The following is a 22,749-nucleotide window of genomic DNA, read 5'->3' as shown; positions in this document are numbered from 1 at the left end:
ACTGTGCTGGAGAAGTGACTGAATATTAATGATTGCTATGAATTTCAGCACTTTCCTGATTTAGATGTGGGCTGCCATGTTAGAGACCAAAGAATAGATAACTCACTAATTAAATGAATCAAAACACAGGGCATACTTGCAGCTAGCATATATACATCAAGTCACACTACTGAAACGTTTCATAAGTGATTGTTTAAGGCTCATTCACGTGGTAACAACAACCATAAATACTTCTTGTTAAGGTGCATACACACGGTCAGATGAACAATTGAACGATTTTACCAACGATTTGAACGATTGAACAAACAGTATTAAAATGAATGGAATCGTCCAGATCTGACTGCAAACACATCAGATGTCAGATATCGTTATCTGACAAACGGGAACGCTCATCGCAGGCTGACATGTCAGATTCTCTTTCAGATATGAACGATTGAACGATTTATAAAATCGCTATCGTTCAGACCTGACCAGAAAATCTGACCGTGTGTATGCACAATTACAGTAACAATATTTTCTTCTTTATACCGTCTAAGTCGTCCCTCCAGCTTCTGTAGAACTACACCTCCCAGCATGCCCTGCCACAGTTTTGCTATTGGGCATGCAGGGATGTGTAGTTTCACAGCAGCTGGAGAGCCGCATGTTCAATAGGGGATGTAGTTTAAATCCTGGCGTGCGGGATGCCGACGATCAGAATGGCGGCACAGGAATCCCGACACTAGCCAGAATCCCGATCCAGACATTAAGTAGTGGGGTTAGGGGAAGGGTTCGGGTTAGGCACTAGGGGAGGAGGGTTAGGTTTAGGCTGGGGGGGGGGTTTAGGTTTAGGCACTAAGGGGAAGGGCTTAGGGTGTGGGGTGGAGGGGTAGGGTTAGGATACCTACCGACAGGTGTCGGTGTCCTAACACTGTTGAGATGCTGGTGTCGGGATTCTGACTGCTGGGATCCCAAGTGCCGGAATCCTGTACCCAACCCGTTCAATAGCCCTGGTCTAAGTGCTAGTGATGCAGAGTCATTGGGATCTCTGTTTGTGTTTTGACAGAAGCCCTTTTTGCCTTGAGCCCTGAAGAGCTTGGATCTCTAGAGGAGAAAGATGTTCCCAATTCCAAGGTATTCGTGTATCTTTCACTTGCATGGTGTATGTGTTATTTGTAAGTGCTCTGAGATTATTCTATTATGACTAAGAGGCCTATTCATCATCACTTAATTTTAACAAAAGCAGGTGAAAAAGCAAATTTTCACCTCATTAAGAAGGTGAATCAGGAGATATCACAGATATCTCCTACTTACCTTCTGTTTGCGGAATGGCCCGCTGTCCCCATACACTAGTATCACAGATATCTCCTACTTACCTTCTGTTTGCGGAATGGCCCGCTGTCCCCATACACTAGTATCACAGATATCTCCTAATTACCTTTTGTGGAATGGCCCGCTGACCCCATACACTAGTATCACAGATATCTCCTACTTACCTTTTGTGGAATGGCCCGCTGTCCCCATACACTAGTATCACAGATATCTCCTACTTACCCTCTGTTTGCGGAGTGGGTCCCCATACACTAGTATCACAGATATCTCCTACTTACCTTTTGTGGAATGGCCCGCTGTCCCCATACACTAGAATCACAGATATCTCCTACTTACCTTCTGTTTGCGGAATGGGGACAGAATTCATCAAGCTCCGAAAATATAATATTTTCGGAGCTTGACTGCAGGGGAATTCTCCATCTTCAGATGGCGAATACCCCCGCTTGTTCTTCGCCGCCCGCTCTTCCCTATGGGAAGAGGGACCGGCTTGCGAGAAGGGATCCTTTCAGATCCCTCCTCCCCTGTCCGGCTCCTTCCGCCGGACGTCGGGGCTCTTGTGCGCATGCGTGACCTGTAGCTCCGCCACCCCCCTCGCCGTCACTGCTCCTAAAGGAGCAGTGAAAAGATTCATTGCTCCGAAAAGGAGCAGTGAAGCCGCTCGCTGGGGCAGCTGATTTTACATCAGCTGCCACCATGCCGGAGCAATGATGAATTTCTCTGGTGGCCGCGGCGAATTAGGATGTTAATTATCGGGGTCCATTCAGACCCCGTTAATTAACATCATGAATAAGCCCCTAAAGCAGAAGAGGAAAAACTCAGAACTAATACTGGGGCTTTCAGTTTTGTGGCTCCAACCTTTTGGAACGCACAGTTCGAGAGGCCTCCACTCTAGAATCCTTCAAAAATAGTCTCAAGACTCACCTATTCACCCAGCATTTCACTAATGTCCCTTGTTTAAGCTTATTTAGCATTTTGTACTGTAAATGATTAGCACTATATAAATTAAATTATTATTATTACAAGACGAAATATTACTGTATCTTTCTACAGCCCGGGGACAAGAGACCGGGCAAGACATTGGGGAAAAAATCTGACTTTTCCTTTCCCCTATTCTGTTCTACTGCTCCTTTTCATGTTTTTCCCAGTGCTGTGCATAGGAGGGGGCCATACACTGGTATTCGTTGCTATATTTTATTTTTCCTTGTGTCCTTGTAGCACCCGTGGTGAGGGGCTGTCCCAGCTCTATCCTGTGGTGCCTGCACTACTTGGAGGAACACTTTTGGCATTCCCCTGAAGCATGAAAGGGGGTATAAGACTCTGATCTACCCATCAATATTCCAACAAAGTGTATGCCGAGGGAGGAGCTTCATCAGACAGCTCTCATACCGTGTTTCCCCGATAATAAGCCCTACCCTTACTTTTGTAACCCGGGCTAAATTAAGCCCTACCCTGAAAATAAGACCTACCAAAATCCCATTTTGAGCTGGGAACGCTTCAGAGGCCAGCGTTCCCAGTCATGCAGTGCGCGGGTGACGTCATGACGTCACCCGCGCGATGAGGATCCTGTGCGGCCGCGCCTGCTGGATCATGTTAGATCCAGTCAGCGCGCAAGTGAGAAGGACATCCCGGATGGCGGCAAGTCAGGTAAGTACCGTACTGTACTGGTGGGTGGGGGATCAATTACAGGGGGGCTTGCAATGCAATAAGGGAGGCTGCATAAGGGACACTGCTACAGGGGGAGGGGGCTGCATAAGCGGCACTGCTACCGTACAAGGGAGGCTGCATAAGGGACACTGCTACAGGAGGGGGGGCTGCATAAGGGGCTCTTCTACAAGGGGGCCTTCATAAGGGGCACTGCTGTCAATGTTAATTAAAATAAGACCTACCCCGAAAATAAGCCCTATGGTGTTTTTTTTTAACAAAAAAAAAAATAAGACAGTGTCTTATTATCGGGGAAACACGGTATTAGGGATGTGCTGTCATATTTGGAGAACGCACCTTTGCACTCTGTCAGGATAACAGCGAGAATGTGGTGGCTCCGACTTGTCCTGCTGCGGAGTTGAGCGATGGTTTAGGGTTTCTTTGCTACTGCGCATGAGCCAAGATCCTTAAAAACTAATGCGCATGCGTTACACAGTGTGTACACACAAAGGCACTGTTACTTAGCCTTGGAGAGTGAAAAAGTGGAGAGAGATAAAATACCAACCAATCAGCTACCAACTTTCATGTCACAGGCTGTGTATGAAAAACGACAGGAGGTGAACGGTTGGTACTTTATCTCTCTCCAAGGCTTACTACATAGACCCCAGTATCAGAAATGTCTTGGAAAAGTGCTGGGCGTTCCCGAGCAGTGACTGGTAGGTGTCTAAACAGATGCACGGCGATGACCCGTGTTATGGGACTGTTGCCGGCTGGTCACAATTTATTCGAATTTCAAGCCATACTCAGTCGGAGAATCTGCTCCTTCCAGCAGGGCTGGTGCAGGTTCGATGATGCGACCAATGGGGGCATCTAAAGACACCTGGTGAAATATTTGCGTGGAGAATGCTAACAGTGGGCTCTTAAGGTGCCTACACACTTGGCGATATTTTACCTGATCTGACCGATTCCGACGCATTGGAACGACAGATCATGTAAAATATGCCCAAATCGTGAGTCCCCACTCACGATCACGATGCGATGCGCGTCCCCACTGGCCGTACAGCGCATCGTCAGATCTGCCGTGCTGTAGGGTACAATTGCCAATCTGCGACACAATGCACTGGAAAAAGTCTGGATGCACGATAGATCGTTTATAAATTGGACACTTTAAACATCAAATCATGTGCAGAGCTGCCGGGGAGGAGCTTCAAGGGAAATCGTACACATCGTGAGATCGTGAGCAGGTTGCCAAGTGTGTAGGCACCATCAGTCCTTGCACATACGGACACACGGATGTACACCAGGGAAAGGATATGTAGCGTCATTTTCAGAACGTTGCTGACTAGCAACCGCCAAAAGTCGCGGCTGCATCCACCTCTGAATCGGGCCCAATGTTTTCTCATTCTCCTTGCTGGGCCAATGCGAGACGGAGGGTGAGAAGGACAGTTATTGGGGAGAGGGGCACTTTGCCTATGAGGCAGGCATGGGAATAAAACAAACACATTTGGGGGACTTTTCATGTGTGTCGGCCACTAATGAATATACTTGTGCACCAGATCTAGTAAACATGCACTCATATAGCCAATCTATAGGGTCAGTTATTAAGGGTTGGGTATGGGTTGCCAGCGGTCTAGAAGTAGACGCCCGGCATTTCCTCGATGCCGGGAGACCGGCGCCCGGCATCCCGATCGTAGGGATGCCGGGCGCCGCGAGAGGACAGCCGCTGGGGGGAGGGTTAGGTTTAGGGCTCCCGGGGGGGACTTAGGGTTAGGCACCCCCCGGGAGGGTTAGGGTTAGGCTAGGGGGAGGGAGGGTTAGGCTTTTAGGCACCCCCGGGGGGAACTTAGGTTTAGGCAGCGGGGAAGGGGGGGATTAGGGTTAGGCACTTGGGGGGGAAGTTAGGGTTAGGCACCCCTAAGGAGGGTTAGGTTAGTAGATACTCACCTATCCACGATCGGGATTTCCAGCGCTGTCGGGCTTCCGCTGCCGGGATCTCTGCTGATGTCGGGCTGCCGCTGCCGGCGGTATTTCATACCAATTCCAATGTACTGACACTTGTTGGTCGTTATGCTAAATCTCCCCCTCTCTCTATCCAAACCCTAACCCTCTGTTACTGGTGTTTAACCGTAACCTCCCCCCATAGTGCCTGAACCTACCCCCTGCACCCTACCCTCCCCCTTAGTGCCTAACCCTAGCCCTCCCCATAGTGTCTAACCTAACCCCACACCCTAACTCCCCGATACTTACCTTCGGGATGCCGATGGTCGGTATTGTGGAGCCAGGATCCCAACTGCTGTCGGGTTTCCAGCGCCGGTATGTAGACCGTCGGCATCCCGTCAACCGGGATGCTGATTACACCTCGTTATTAATACTGTATAATAATACTCTATCCAGTACATAAGGAGACCAATCTATACATATATGTCCAGGGCAGTGCAATGTTCTTTTTCTTCCCCCCCCACCCAAGATTCCCGAACTTGCTCAAATGATCTGGAATGGAGCCCACATCTGAAATAAAAACATTCAGCTCAGGCAGGGTGGTCCTAGTGCCGCATATATAATGGCATACTGTTATCGCTTGTCCTGTATATGTCAGAAATATTACATACCTCCGTATGACGTATATTATAGCTGGTTAGGTGATGATTATGCCCTCTTCATGGACTGGCCACACATGCTTTAAAATCTTAAAATCAAGCATTTGGAAACCCCCCTCTGCGTTTGCCATTGTGCCTTATAAAATGGAGTGTAATATAATTATCTGACTGCCCCCCCCCAAACATAGCAAACTGTGCCGTTACTAATGTGACAGATGTTATAATGATCTGTGTAATGTATGAAATGATGGTTATAACATGGAACGTGCATCAACCAATTTAGCCATAGCTCCATCCTCGCTTACTGTACACCTTGATTTTCAGGTTCGGATCATTCCATTGCAGTTACAGCGACTTTTTGCACAGCTCCTATTGGTGGATCAGCAGGCGGCGTCCACCTCTGACCTTACAGGCAGCTTTGGCTGGGATAATAACGAGGTGGGTTTGAGAATTTTTAGATGGTCATGTTGGTTGTGTTCTAATTTTATTTAAATACAACTCTTCATTGGCTGCGACACATAAAAAAGATGTCCTGTTCTCTACAGCCACAATATTTGCTGATGAATGTGCAGGGCACTCTCTAAGCCAGGTGTGGGGAACCTTTTTATCTGCCGAGGGCCATTTTGATAATTATAACATTATTTGCGGGCCTGGTGGAGGCCACGCTGGTGATTACAGCAATACCCGAGGCATCCTGAGGATGGTCCGGGGAGCTTATAAGGGCAGCCGTGTGACTGTCTGAAGTGTCCTAAGGACGCCCCAGGTGGCACTGCTGCATAGATTCTGGCTGCAGGGTGCCATTCTACACACCCTGCTAGTCAGATGAGGCTAGCAGAAAAAAGCTTTCGAGGGCCAGACCAAATGGTTCCGCGGGCCTTATACGGCCCCTGGGCCTGAGTTTCCCCATCCCAGCTCTAAGCAATGTTCCCTGTAAGCTGGGCGATCTGGAAGGGAAAGAGTTAAAACATATTGGCTCTTTTTAATTTCCTAGCAAGTTCGATTTTTAAGAAAAATCATTTCCAGATCGCTTCATTTAAAGTGTACAACGCTTACTTGAGAGGGTTCGGGGCATCAGTGCTTTGTGAAACTTTTTGGTTTGGAGACTGAGGGCCTGATTCAGACCCGCTCGCGAGCACTGAGCGCTCGCAAGCGGGTCGATGGTGCCCTAGTGTGCATGCGCACGACGGAGGGAGCTCCGTCGTGCACATGCGCGAGACCCGTATAGCGACGGCCAAGCCGTCGTTATGGGTCTCGCACCAAAGGGGGCGTGCTGTCGATGGTGAGTGACAGCACGCCCCCTTTGGTGGGCGTACCGGGGGCGTTGCTGCCCAGACGGAGGCGTCCCCATGGGAATGCCTACCGTCTGGGTCCGGCCCCACTGACATCACTAGTGATGTCAGTGGGAGTGCTTTTGGCTCTGATAGAGCCAAAAGCACTCCTGGGCTTGCGGCAGCGAGACCCTACTGCAGGGTCTCGTTGCAAGCCCGATGGTCGCGATGGTCTTGACCATCGCAACCATCTTTTTGGCCGCTCGCATATGCTGTGGGTGGTCACCCACAGCTATGCGAGTGGCCAGGAGGCCACTCCAATTTTAGGTAGGAGGGCCCTGATTCAGAGCGAGCGCTCTTGTTAGAGCGTCCGGCTCTGAATCAGGCCCTGAATTCTAACACAGATACCAAAGAATGTGCCCAGAGGCTTACAGACTGAGGAGAGGAATGGCTAACACAAAAAAACATGTTCTTTGCAAATAAAGTAATGCAGAATTTTTTATTTTTTTTTGAATTATTGAAATTTTTGTTTATAACAACGGGTCTCATTAAACTTCTCCCCCTGTATTTCACATTTTAATTGATCTTTAATTGTATCCTTTGTTACAATGCCTGGTCCTTGCAGGAGGCTGGCCAGCATGATGTCCAGGAGTTAAACCGTATTTTGTTCAGTGCCTTGGAAAGCTCCCTGGAGGGCACCACCGGCCGCAACCTCATAAAGAGCTTATATAATGGGACGTTGGTGAACCGTATACAGTGCCAGGAATGCGGATGTGTCAGTGAGAGGCAGGTGAGATGTGCTGCATGCCAGCTATAGGTACAATCAGAAACGGGAATGGTCAGTGAGATGTGCTATATACCCGCTATAGGTAGAATCAGAAACGGGAAGGGTCAGTGAGAGGCAGGTTAGATGTGCTATATACCCGCTATAGGTAGAATCAGAAACGGGAAGGGTCAGTGAGAGGCAGGTAAGATGTGCTATATACCTGCTATAGGTAGAATCAGAAACGGGAAGGGTCAGTGAGAGGCAGGTTAGATGTGCTAGCTATATACCCGCTATAGGTAGAATCAGAAACGGGAAGGGTCAGTGAGAGGCAGGTGAGATGTGCTATATACCCGCTATAGGTAGCATCAGAAACGAGAATGGTCAGTGAGAGGCTGGTTAGATGTGCTATATACCCGCTATAGGTAGAATCAGAAACGGGAAGGGTCAGTGAGAGGCTGGTTAGATGTGCTATATACCCGCTATAGGTAGAATCATAAACGGGAAGGGTCAGTGAGAGGCTGGTTAGATGTGCTATATACCCGCTATAGGTAGAATCAGAAACGGGTAGGGTCAGTGAGAGGCAGGTGAGATGTGCTGTATGCCCGCTATAGGTAGAATCAGAAACGGGAAGGGTCAGTGAGAGGCAGGTGAGATGTGCTGCATGCCCGCTATAGGTAGAATCAGAAATGGGAAGGGTCAGTGAGAGGCAGGTTAGATGTGCTATATACCCGCTATAGGTAGAGTCAGAAACGGGAAGGGTCAGTGAGAGGCTGGTGAGATGTGCTGTATGCCCGCTATAGGCAGAATCAGAAACGGGAAGGGTCAGTGAGAGGCAGGTTAGATGTGCTATATACCCGCTATAGGTAGAATCAGAAACGGGAAGGGTCAGTGAGAGGCAGGTTAGATGTGCTATATACCCGCTATAGGTAGAATCAGAAAAGGGAAGGGTCAGTGAGAGGCAGGGGTAGATGTGCTGTATGCCCGCTATAGGCAGAATCAGAAACTGGATGTGTCAGTGAGAGGCTGGTGAGATGTGCTGTATGCCCGCTATAGGCAGAATCAGAAACGGGAAGGGTCAGTGAGAGGCAGGTTAGATGTGCTATATACCCGCTATAGGTAGAATCAGAAACGGGAAGGGTCAGTGAGAGGCAGGTTAGATGTGCTATATACCCGCTATAGGTAGAATCAGAAAAGGGAAGGGTCAGTGAGAGGCAGGGGTAGATGTGCTGTATGCCCGCTATAGGCAGAATCAGAAACTGGATGTGTCAGTGAGAGGCTGGTGAGATGTGCTGTATGCCCGCTATACGTAGAATCAGAAACGGGAAGGGTCAGTGAGAGGCAGGTGAGATGTGCTGTATGCCCGCTATAGGTAGAATCAGAAACGGGAAGGGTCAGTGAGAGGCAGGTTAGATGTGCTATATACCCGCTATAGGTAGAATCAGAAAAGGGAAGGGTCAGTGAGAGGCTGGTGAGATGTGCTGTATGCCCGCTATACGTAGAATCAGAAACGGGAAGGGTCAGTGAGAGGCAGGTGAGATGTGCTGTATGCCCGCTATAGGTAGAATCAGAAACGGGAAGGGTCAGTGAGAGGCAGGTTAGATGTGCTATATACCCGCTATAGGTAGAATCATAAACGGGAAGGGTCAGTGAGAGGCAGGTTAGATGTGCTATATACCCGCTATAGGTAGAATCAGAAACGGGAAGGGTCAGTGAGAGGCGGGTGAGATGTGCTGCATGCCCGCTATAGGTAGAATCAGAAACGGGAAGGGTCAGTGAGAGGCAGGTTAGATGTGCTGCATGCCCGCTATAGGTACCATCAGAAACGGGAAGGGTCAGTGAGAGGCAGGTGAGATGTGCTATATACCCGCTATAGGTAACATCAGAAACGGGAAGGGTCAGTGAGAGGCAGGTGAGATGTGCTGTATGCCCGCTATAGGTAGAATCAGAAACGGGTAGGGTCAGTGAGAAGCAGGTGAGATGTGCTGCATGCCTGCTATAGGTAGCATCAGAAACGGGAAGGGTCAGTGAGAGGCAGGTGAGATGTGCTGCATGCCCGCTATAGGCAGAATCAGAAACGGGAAGGGCCAGTGAGAGGCAGGTGAGATGTGCTGTATGCCCGCTATAGGTAGAATCAGAAACTGGATGTGTCAGTGAGAGGCTGGTGAGATGTGCTGCATGCCCGCTATAGGCAGAATCAGAAACGGGTAGGGTCAGTGAGAGGCAGGTGAGATTTGCTGTATGCCCGCTATAGGCAGAATCAGAAACGGGAAGGGTCAGTGAGAGGCAGGTTAGATGTGCTGTATGCCTGCTATAGGTAGCATCAGAAACGGGAAGGTTCAGTGAGAGGCTGGTGAGATGTGCTGTATGCCCGCTATAGGTAGAATCAGAAACGGGAAGGGTCAGTGAGAGGCAGGTTAATGTACTGCATGCCCGCTATAGGTAGAATCAGAAACGGGAAGGGTCAGTGAGAGGCAGGTTAGATGTGCTGTATGCCCGCTATAGGTAGAATCAGAAACGGGAAGGGTCAGTGAGAGGCAGGTGAGATGTGCTGTATGCCCGCTATAGGTAGAATCACAAACGGGAAGGGTCAGTGAGAGGCAGGTTAGATGTGCTGTATGCCCGCTATAGGTAGAATCAGAAACGGGAAGGGTCAGTGAGAGGCAGGTGAGATGTGCTGTATGCCCGCTATAGGTAGAATCAGAAACGGGTAGGGTCAGTGAGAGGCAGGGGTAGATGTGCTGTATGCCCGCTATAGGTAGCATCAGAAACGGGTAGGGTCAGTGAGAGGCAGGTTAGATGTGCTGCATGCCCGCTATAGGTAGCATCAGAAACGGGAAGGGTCAGTGAGAGGCTGGTGAGATGTGCTGTATGCCCGCTATAGGTAGAATCAGAAACGGGAAGGGTCAGTGAGAGGCAGGTGAGATGTGCTGAATGCCCGCTATAGGTAGAATCAGAAACGGGAAGGGTAAGTGAGAGGCAGGTGAGATGTGCTGTATACCCGCTATAGGTAGAATCAGAAACGGGAAGGGTCAGTGAGAGGCAGGTGAGATGTGCTGTATGCCCGCTATAGGCAGAATCAGAAACGGGAAGGGTCAGTGAGAGGCAGGGGTAGATGTGCTGTATGCCCGCTATAGGTAGAATCAGAAACTGGAAGGGTCAGTGAGAGGCAGGGGTAGATGTGCTGCATGCCCGCTATAGGTAACATCAGAAACGGGAAGGGTCAGTGAGAGGCAGGTGAGATGTGCTGTATGCCCGCTATAGGTAGAATCAGAAACTGGAAGGGTCAGTGAGAGGCAGGTGAGATGTGCTGCATGCCCGCTATAGGTAGCATCAGAAACGGGAAGGGTCAGTGAGAGGCAGGTGAGATGTGCTGCATGTCCGCTATAGGTAGAATCAGAAACGGGAAGGGTCAGTGAGAGGCAGGTGAGATGTGCTGTATGCCAGCTATGGGTAGAGTCAGAAACGGGAAGGGTCAGTGAGATGTGCTGCATGCCCGTTATAGGTAGAATCAGAAACTGGAAGGGTCAGTGAGAGGCTGGTGAGATGTGCTGTATGCCCGCTATAGGTAGAATCAGAAACTGGAAGGGTCAGTGAGAGGCAGGTGAGATGTGCTGCATGCCCGCTATAGGTAGCATCAGAAACGGGAAGGGTCAGTGAGAGGCAGGTGAGATGTGCTGCATGTCCGCTATAGGTAGAATCAGAAACGGGAAGGGTCAGTGAGAGGCAGGTGAGATGTGCTGTATGCCCGCTATAGGTAGAATCAGAAACGGGAAGGGTCAGTGAGAGGCAGGGGTAGATGTGCTGTATGCCCGCTATAGGTAGCATCAGAAACGGGTAGGGTCAGTGAGAGGCAGGTTAGATGTGCTGCATGCCCGCTATAGGTAGCATCAGAAACGGGAAGGGTCAGTGAGAGGCTGGTGAGATGTGCTGTATGCCCGCTATAGGTAGAATCAGAAACGGGAAGGGTCAGTGAGAGGCAGGTGAGATGTGCTGTATGCCCGCTATAGGTAGAATCAGAAACGGGAAGGGTCAGTTAGAGGCAGGTGAGATGTGCTGTATACCCGCTTAAGGTAGAATCAGAAACGGGAAGGGTCAGTGAGAGGCAGGTGAGATGTGCTGTATGCCCGCTATAGGCAGAATCAGAAACGGGAAGGGTCAGTGAGAGGCAGGGGTAGATGTGCTGTATGCCCGCTATAGGTAGAATCAGAAACGGGAAGGGTCAGTGAGAGGCAGGGGTAGATGTGCTGCATGCCCGCTATAGGTAACATCAGAAACGGGAAGGGTCAGTGAAAGTATCGCTACGGCACCAGACAGGGAGCACACCTCAATATGACCTTGTATGTGGGGTAAATGTTACTAGTTGAATTTGCATTTACAGACGCAGTGTGATTTGCTGTGATGTAGAATTATGAAACACTTTACATTTTTAAAGTAACAATAATTAAAGACATTCTCTGAAGCACATTAATATCTGCTGTCCCTTAATAACGCCTATTTCGTTTTTCTCATCTCTACCTATGTACAGGAAGATTTCCTCGACCTCACTGTGGCCGTGAAGGACGTGAATAGCTTGGAGGAAGCTTTATGCAACATGTATGTAGAAGAAGAAATGTTTGAGGGCGACAATCTGTACCGTTGTGGAGCCTGTGACAAGCTGGTCCCTGCAGCCAAGGTGACCAGGAATACTCCACTGATTGATCTGTTCTCCCTGATATTATTATATAACTGAATTTTGTGTTGTTGAATCACTGATGAACTTATCCATTAAAGTAATAGAGTAGACGTGTGTTCTGGCTAGCACTAAATGTACATTGCGATGTCTCACTTCTCATGTGCTTTTAAATGTTTCCTGCAGTCCGCTAAACTGGGAAAGTTACCACCCTTCCTCACAATGTCTCTGCTGAGATTCAACTTTGACTTCACAAAATGCGAGCGGTACAAGGAGACCTCACGATACACCTTCCCATCCCGCCTCAACATCCGGCCTTTTTGTGAGCAGGTTTGAGAGATTTTTTTTTTTTTCCCCCTTTTGAGATTTTGCCCAGCTCAACAGTAACTCCAAATGTAAAGACTGTGGATATCTATGTACTAACCTAAACTGTAGAATGTATACATGCAAGTGGTACAAGTTAGTGTAGCATTGATTTTATTGCCTGAAACCTTATTAAAGCTGCACTGCCACTCAGTTAAAAGAAGTTACTAAGGTGACCCTCTCCCTAGCCGAAGCCACTGGTTGCTGTCTCCAGGTGTTTTTACTGGTGCTCTGACTCTTCCGTAACTTCTAACTTTAAAAAGCAGTCGGGGTCTTTGAGAGAATGGGCCAATCAGATTCTACAAATAGGAGATTGAGGGTTGTGATTGGTCCTACCCACTCGCACACCCTCTGGCTTTTGCATTGGCTGTTAAGTACAGAGATGCCTCATTAGAATGGCTGAAGGTAGTTGCCCCTGTGGCTCTGAGTAACTGGAGGGTCTGTTAGTACATTTTGTTTATGTAAGTGCATCTTGAGATATTAATTTTACTTTGGGGATTATACACCTGCCCATGACTGCTTAATTTTCACTATGATCAGGTTACAATAGGGGGATTGTTCAGTGGAACAGAGGGAAGAATCTAATCTGATGCTTCCTTTGATAATACTAAGCTCTGACTCCTCTTCAAAACTCTCCCAGCTCATCACAGTGAGCAGCACATGATATAGAATAGGTTTCCCACTTTGTACAATACCACTTTTATTCTACAAGTGATTTATTTTTTCCTATCCCCTTACCTCTTCTTTGCCATGCAGAATCACCTGGAGGACTCCACGCAAACCTATGAGCTCTTTTCGGTTATCATACACAAGGGAGGATGTTATGGGGGCCACTATCATGTCTATATCCGGGATGTGGACGAGCTGGGGCACTGGAGTTGTCAGGTAGGTTCCTTGCTGTAATTTCATTACCAGAGGTTTTACTATTTGTCAGCATAGGTCATAAAATAAGTGATGAGGTTACAGCAAGAGGGTCGAGCAATTAAACCTGTATGAATGAACTAATCAGTCGGGCACAGTAGTACTGTCACATTGTATAATAGAAATGGGAAGGGGGGAGGCGATGGAGGGAGAGAAAAGCATCGACACCGGCACATTCGGAGGAGGATGGGGAGAAGGCACGCCTCCTGGAGGTGACAAGGTACCACCTATAGTGCATTTTGTTTTCTCTGCTTCTTGTCTGAAACGCACAGATTTTAGGTAAGTTTTTGTCATATTATTTCCAGTTCTCTTTACTGAGAGTGACCCCCATCTCCTGTTCCCTTTTAGGATCAAGGCAAACTTTTTAGAGGTGTGGTGGGGCAATCATTGCTTTATACAGCTACAGCGTGGAGACGAGTCCCTTAGTTGTCAGGTGAAATACATACAGCCTCTAGGTAGGAGCTGGAAGAACCATGACAAGAAATCAAAAACTATACAGGAACTGTACTGGGTAGGCTGGTGGTGACATTCTAGGTGGCAATTTGTTTGTAATTCCACAAAGGGCATAACGAGTGAGAAGATGCTGTGCAGATGTCATCAGATACCATAGGTTACTGGGGAAAGTCATAGTGGGACAGTTCTTCTGTAAGGTCAGTCTAAGGGTCCTTGGGAACTATAGGCAGGTGGTGCTAGTAACCATATGGAGCAAGCCCGATTCCAAGTCAACCCAAAGTTTGATCATTGGGACAGAGCATTTTAATGTGTTGAGAGAGGTTGGCTACCTGATGGTATCTCTTTGAGATCTAACACACAAAGACCGCCATCCGGGAATGTGTAAGTTTAATGTTCTCATCCCCAATCTTCTCGTAGCCACTGTAAATCTGGAGGTTAATTTATGTAAGAACTGTGAGAGGTAGAACTTGAAATAAATATAGTAACCGGAAGTGGACATTTATTTTAACGGTTGCTACTTTGCCAAACCATGAGATGTACATCAGATGCCATTTGGCAAAGTCTTGTTTGATGTTTTTAAGAAGTGGTGGAAAGTACTCGGTCGCACCACTAAGTTATATGCCAACTTCTTGATGGGTGTAGATCAAAAGGTCTACAGTAAAAAGGTAGACAATATGTAGGTAGACACCACAAGTTAAACAGGCAATAGGTCGACAGAAACACAAGGTCGACACTCTAAAGGTCGACATATAAGAAGGTTGACCCAAAAATGGTCAACACTTTTTTTTTAAAAAATTCTAGCCCTAACCTTCACTCTAGCCCTCCCTTTGGTGCCTAACCTTAACCGCAGGGTAGGTGCCTGACCCTAGCCATCCCTTCTAGTGCCCAACCCTAACCCTACGTTAAGTGCCTAACCGTCAGAGTAAGTGCCTAACCCTCCGATAAGTGCCTGGTTTAATTATGCACGCCCACAGAGGCGGCACAGCTTTTGGTGTAGAATCATAAGAACGTTATAAAAGGTGCTTACACACTACACTTTGGCTCCGATCTCGCCCGATCAAATCGGATGAATATTAAACTGCACATATGATGCGATCCTTCAATTCGACTAGTTTCCTTCCGACAAAACATGATCAAAGATGTGTAGAAACGCTTGCGATATCACATGATGGGGTCAAAATTTAAAGAACGATCCGTGTCATGTGTTTTTGCTTAACTTTATGCATGTTTCACCACTTTCATTACTTAGCTTGAGATGCATTTTTTCCCCTAAAGTTCAAATGGAAAGTGCAAAATGCATCCAATTGAAGTTATACCATCTCTGAGCAGACAGAAACATCTGTTGAATGCAGAGAAACACTGGGCCTGATTCAGACCCGCTCGCGAGCGCTGAGCGCTCGCAAACGGGTCGATGCTGGCCAAGTGCGCATGCGCGATACCCGAATAACGACGGCCAAGCCATCGCTATGGGTATTGCACCAAAGGGTGCGTGCTGTCGATGGTGATTGACAGCACGCCCCCTTTGGTGGGTGTGCCGGGGGCGTGGCTGGCCAGACGGAGGCGTTCCCATGGGAACGCCTACCGTCTGGGGCCGGCCCCACTGACATTACCAGTGATGTCAGTGGGAGTGCTTTTGGCTCTGATAGAGCCAAAAGCACTCCAGGGCTTGCGGCAACGAGACCCTACCACAGGGGTGGTAGGGTCTCGATGGTCGCGATGGTCTTGACCATCGCGACCATCATTTTGGCCGCTCGCTATAGCTGTGGGTGGTCACCCACAGCTATGCGAGCGGCCAGGAGGCCGCTCTTAAATTCAGAGGGATGGCCCTGATTCAGAGCGAGTGCTCTGTCAGAGCGTCCGGCTCTGAATCAGGGCCACTGTGCTAATATCCATAAAACTGAGAACACTTCCACCGATACAGCTTACTAAAATAATCATGTCCCGTAAAATTAAATGTTCTTTCTTTTTCTTTTTTTACATTGGTGCAAATGTTGACGCATGATTTTGATCATTGTGTGTTTTAATAAAAGGTGATTTTTATTTGTGCTTTAAGAGTTAATAGTCCAGTATTTTAAATATTATATTAAGTTAGGCATACGGATATTGCAATTGGCGCTGACCATATTGTGTTTTTGGCTTTTTGTATTATACGGGGTATTAGGCAATATTCCCATATCTTGGACAGAAATCAGTGTTCTGAGCCTTCTACTAATTTTATTAGTAGTATCTGTTTAACTCCTATTACTTTGTTTGTGGAATACATCTCAGTAATAGGGCGAGAATAAATTATCAGTTACCATTTCATATACCTTTGATTGTTTAACAGTGATTTATCTATTAAAACAAATACTTATGTTGGTCTGTGATGTAACTTAACCTAACTCTAACTATTTGCAAGGATGTCCATAAGGGTTTCTCTGTTTGAAAGGTGTTTAATACTCGGCTGGACGTGGGCCTAGAAATACACTCTTATCTAAAATACAGCCGGACAGGAGTCTATTAAGGTTTTTGACAAGCATCTGATAATTACATTTCATGATCAGTTTTGTTTTTTCTTCCTATTTATTTGTAATGCAGAAAGAGAACAGGAAGACAGTAGTTGAGGATACGTGGGAAGAACAGGACTGTGCTGCTGATATTCTTGCCGCTGTTATTGCGGAGGTAGGCATCTTTCCACAAACATAGACGGGATCTCATTTTCCACAATGTCCATCTGTGCTAATTAATGCTGATTATGGTACACATTCCTACACATTATTGTTTATTACGATACACATTGCTGCTTATTACAGTACATATCATTGCAGATTATGGTACACATTGCTGCTTATTACGATACACATTGCTGCTTATTACTGTACACATTGCTGCTTATTACTGTACACATTACTGCTTATTACTGTACACATTGCTGCTTATTACGATACACATTGCTGCTTATTACTGTACACATTGCTGCTTATTACTGTACACATTGCTGCTTATTACGATACACATTGCTGCTTATTACTGTACACATTGCTGCTTATTACTGTACACATTGCTGCTTATTACGATACACATTGCTGCTTATTACTGTACACATTGCTGCTTATTACTGTACACATTACTGCTTATTACTGTACACATTGCTGCTTATTATGGTACACATTGCTGCTTATTACTGTACACATTGCTGCTTATTACTGTACACATTACTGCTTATTACGGTACACGTCACTGCTTATTACTGTACACATTGCTGCTTATTACGATACACATTGCTGCTTATTACTGTACACATTGCTGCTTATTACTGTACACATTACTGCTCATTACTGTACACATTGCTGCTTATTACTGTACACATTGCTGCTTATTACTGTACACATTGCTGCTCATTACTGTACACATTACTGCTTATTACTGTACACATTACTGCTTATTACTGTACACATTGCTGCTGCCTACTGTACACATTTCTGCTTATTATGGTACACATTACTGCTTATTACTGTACACATTACTGCTTATTACTGTACACATTGCTGCTTATTACTGTACACATTACTGCTCATTACTGTACACATTACTGCTTATTACTGTACACATTACTGCTCATTACGGTACACATTGCTGCTTATTACTGTACACGTCACTGCTTATTATGCTACACATTGCTGCTTATTACTATACACATTACTGCTCATTACGGTACACATTACTGCTCATTACGGTACACATTACTGCTTATTACTTTACACATTACTGCTCATTACGGTACACATTTCTGCTTATTATGGTACACATTACTGCTTATTACTGTTCACATTACTGCTCATTACTGTACATATTGCTCCTTATTACGGTACACGTCACTGCTTATTACGGTACACGTCGCTGCTTATTACGGTACACATTGCTGCTTATTACAGTACACATTGCTGCTTGTTACGCTACACATTGCTGCTTATTTCAGTACACATTTCTGCTTATTATGGTACACATTGCTGCTTATTACTATACACATTACTGCTCATTACAGTACATATTGCTCCTTATTACGGTACACGTCACTGCTTATTACGGTACACGTCACTGCTTATTACGGTACACATTGCTGCTTATTACAGTACACATTGCTGCTTGTTACGCTACACATTGCTGCTTATTTCAGTACACATTACTGCTTATTAATAAACATTACTGCTTATTACAGTACACATTGCTGCTTATTACGGTACACATTGCTGCTTATTACGGTACACATTGCTGCTTATTACTATACACATTACTGCTCATTACGGTACACATTATTGCTCATTACGGTACACATTACTGTTTATTACTGTACACATTACTGCTCATTACGGTACACATTGCTGCTTATTACTATACACATTACTGCTCATTACAGCACATATTGCTCCTTATTACGGTACACGTCACTGCTTATTATGCTACACATTGCTGCTTATTACTATACACATTACTGCTCATTACTGTACACATTACTGCTTATTACTGTACACATTACTGCTTATTACTGTACACATTGCTGCTGCCTACTGTACACATTTCTGCTTATTATGGTACACATTACTGCTTATTACTGTACACATTACTGCTCATTACTGTACACATTGCTGCTTATTACTATACACATTACTGCTCATTACAGTACATATTGCTCCTTATTACGGTACACGTCACTGCTTATTATGCTACACATTGCTGCTTATTACTATACACATTACTGCTCATTACTGTACACATTACTGCTTATTACTGTACACATTACTGCTTATTACGGTACACATTTCTGCTTATTATGGTACACATTGCTGCTTATTACTGTACACATTTCTGCTTATTACGGTACACATTTCTGCTTATTATGGTACACATTGCTGCTTATTACGGTACACGTCACTGCTTATTACGGTACACATTGCTGTTTATTACGGTACACGACATTGCTTATTACTATACACATCACTGCTCATTACGGTACACGTCACTGCTCATTACGGTACGCATCACTGATTATTACGGTACACATCACTGCTTATTACGGTACACGTCACTGCTTATTACGGTACACTTTGCTGCTTATTACAGTACACATTGCTGCTTATTACAGTACACATTGCTGCTTATTAGGGTACACATTGCTGCTTATTAGGGTAGACATTGCTGCTAATTACAGTACTATTACTGCTTATTACAGTACACATTGCTGCTTATTACGGTACAGATTGCTGCTTATTACGGTACAGATTGCTGCTTATTACGGTACACGTCACTGCTTATTACTGTACACATTGCTGCTTATTACTATACACATTGCTGCTTATTACGGTACATATTGCTGCTTATTACGGTACACGTCACTGCTTATTACGGTACACATTGCTGCTTATTACGGTACACATTGCTGCTTATTACGGTACACATTGCTGCTTATTACGGTACAGATTGCTGCTTATTACGGTACACGTCACTGCTTATTACTGTACACATTGCTGCTTATTACTGTACACATTGCTGCTTATTACTATACACATTGCTGCTTATTACGGTACATATTGCTGCTTATTACGGTACACGTCACTGCTTATTACGGTACACATTACTGCTCATTACGGTACACATTGCTGCTTCTACGGTACACGTCACTGCTTATTATGCTACACATTGCTGCTTATTACTATACACATTACTGCTCATTACTGTACACATTATTGCTTATTACTGTACATATTGCTGCTTATTACGGTACACGTCACTGCTTATTATGGTACACATTGCTGCTTATTACTATACACATTGCTGCTTATTACTGTACACATTACTGCTTATTACTGTACACATTACTGCTTATTACGGTACACATTACTGCTTATTACGGTACACATTTCTGCTTATTATGGTACACATAGCTGCTTATTACGGTACACGTCACTGCTTATTACGGTACACATTGCTGTTTATTACGGTACACGACATTGCTTATTAATATACACATCACTGCTCATTACGGTACTCGTCACTGCTCATTACGGTACGCATCACTGCTTATTACGGTACACGTCACTGCTTATTACGGTACACGTCACTGCTTATTACGGTACATATTGCTGCTCATTACAGTACACATTGCTGCTTATTAGGGTAGACATTGCTGCTTATTAGGGTACACATTGCTACTTATTAGGGTAGACATTGCTGCTTATTACAGTACTATTACTGCTTATTACGGTACACATTGCTTCTTATTACGGTACACATTGCTGCTTATTACTGTACACATTGCTGCTTATTACTATACACATTGCTGCTTATTACGGTACATATTGCTGCTTATTACGGTACACGTCACTGCTTATTACGGTACACATTGCTGCTTATTACTGTACACATTACTGTACACATTACTGCTCATTACGGTACACATTGCTGCTTATTATGGTCCACATTTCTGCTTATTATGGTACACATTACTGCTTATTACTGTACACATTACTGCTCATTACTGTACACATTGCTGCTTATTACTATACACATTACTGCTCATTACAGTACATATTGCTCCTTATTACGGTACACGTCACTGCTTATTATGGTACACATTGCTGCTTATTACTATACACATTACTGCTCATTACTGTACACATTACTGCTTATTACTGTACACATTACTGCTTATTACTGTACACATTACTGCTCATTACGGTACACATTTCTGCTTATTATGGTACACATTTCTGCTTATTATGGTACACATTGCTGCTTATTACTGTACACATTTCTGCTTATTATGGTACACATTTCTGCTTATTATGGTACACATTGCTGCTTATTACGGTACACGTCACTGCTTATTACGGTACACATTGCTGTTTATTACGGTACACGACATTGCTTATTACTATACACATCACTGCTCATTACGGTACACGTCACTGCTCATTACGGTACACGTCACTGCTCATTACGGTACGCATCACTGCTCATTACGGTACGCATCACTGCTCATTACGGTACGCGTCACTGCTCATTACGGTACACGTCACTGCTTATTACGGTACACGTCACTGCTTATTACGGTACACGTCACTGCCTATTACGGTACACATTGCTGCTTATTACAGTACACATTGCTGCTTATTACAGTACACATTGCTACTTATTAGGGTACACATTGCTGCTTATTAGGGTACACATTGCTGCTTAATAGGGTAGACATTGCTGCTTATTACAGTACTATTACTGCTTATTACAGTACACATTGCTGCTTATTACGGTACACGTCACTGCTTATTACGGTACACGTCACTGCTTATTACTGTACACATTGCTGCTTATTACTATACACATTGCTGCTTATTACGGTACATATTGCTGCTTATTACGGTACACGTCACTGCTTATTACGGTACACATTACTGCTCATTACGGTACACATTGCTGCTTCTACGGTACACGTCACTGCTTATTATGCTACACATTGCTGCTTATTACTATACACATTACTGCTCATTACGGTACACATTACTGCTCATTACGGTACACATTACTGTTTATTACTTTACACATTACTGCTTATTACTGTACACATTACTGCTCATTACAGTACATATTGCTCCTTATTACGGTACACGTCACTGCTTATTATGCTACACATTGCTGCTTATTACTATACACATTACTGCTCATTACTGTACACATTACTGCTTATTACTGTACACATTACTGCTTATTACTGTACACATTACTGCTCATTACGGTACCCATTTCTGCTTATTATGGTACACATTGCTGCTTATTACTATACACATTTCTGCTTATTACGGTACACATTTCTGCTTATTATGGTACACATTGCTGCTTATTACGGTACACGTCACTGCTTATTACTATACACATCACTGCTTATTACGGTACACGTCACTGCTTATTACGGTACACGTCACTGCTTATTACTGTACATATTGATGCTCATTACAGTACACATTGCTGCTTATTACGGTAGACATTGCTGCTTATTACAGTACACATTGCTGCTTATTAGGGTACACATTGCTGCTTATTAGGGTACACATTGCTGCTTATTAGGGTAGACATTGCTGCTTATTACAGTACTATTACTGCTTATTACAGTACACATTGCTGCCTATTACGGTACACATTGCTGCTTATTACGGTACACGTCACTGCTTATTACTGTACACATTGCTGCTTATTACTATACACATTGCTGCTTATTACGGTACATATTGCTGCTTATTACGGTACACCTCACTGCTTATTACGGTACACATTGCTGCTTATTACTGTACACATTACTGCTCATTACGGTACACATTGCTGCTTATTACGGTACACGTCACTGCTTATTACTATACACATTGCTGCTTATTACTATACACATTACTGCTCATTACGGTACACATTACAGCTCATTACGGTACACATTGCTGCTTATTACTGTACACATTACTGCTTATTATGGTACACATTACTGCTTATTACTGTACACATTACTGCTCATTACGGTACACATTTCTGCTTATTACGGTACACATTTCTGCTTATTATGGTACACATTGCTGCTCATTACGGTACACGTCACTGCTCATTACGGTACGCATCACTGCTTATTATGGTACACATTGCTGCTTATTACGGTACGCGTCACTGCTTATTACGGTACGCATCACTGCTTATTACGGTACACGTCACTGCTTATTACGGTACACGTCACTGCTTATTACGGTACAT

At 45.1% G+C, this 22,749-nt stretch overlaps 1 protein-coding gene across 1 annotated transcript in view; it reads left to right on the top strand.

Annotated features, from left to right (window-relative positions):
* USP40 (ubiquitin specific peptidase 40) overlaps nucleotides 1–22,749 on the top strand; it is an 81,128-nt gene that overhangs the window by 5,204 nt on the left and 53,175 nt on the right. Inside the window, exons 3-9 of the mRNA XM_088457577.1 lie at nucleotides 1,043–1,110; nucleotides 5,871–5,984; nucleotides 7,440–7,604; nucleotides 12,106–12,252; nucleotides 12,436–12,579; nucleotides 13,369–13,497; nucleotides 16,564–16,647. Of these exons, the coding sequence (XP_088313703.1) occupies nucleotides 1,043–1,110; nucleotides 5,871–5,984; nucleotides 7,440–7,604; nucleotides 12,106–12,252; nucleotides 12,436–12,579; nucleotides 13,369–13,497; nucleotides 16,564–16,647 (851 nt within the window). The remainder of the gene's footprint in view (nucleotides 1–1,042; nucleotides 1,111–5,870; nucleotides 5,985–7,439; nucleotides 7,605–12,105; nucleotides 12,253–12,435; nucleotides 12,580–13,368; nucleotides 13,498–16,563; nucleotides 16,648–22,749) is intronic.

Source organism: Taudactylus pleione, unplaced genomic scaffold (genome assembly GCF_031769625.1).
Source record: "Taudactylus pleione unplaced genomic scaffold, aTauple2 ptg000769l, whole genome shotgun sequence".
Lineage (NCBI taxonomy): Eukaryota > Metazoa > Chordata > Amphibia > Anura > Myobatrachidae > Taudactylus > Taudactylus pleione.
Note: the sequence above shows the minus strand (reverse complement) of the source record. Positions and strands in the feature narration are given on the sequence as shown.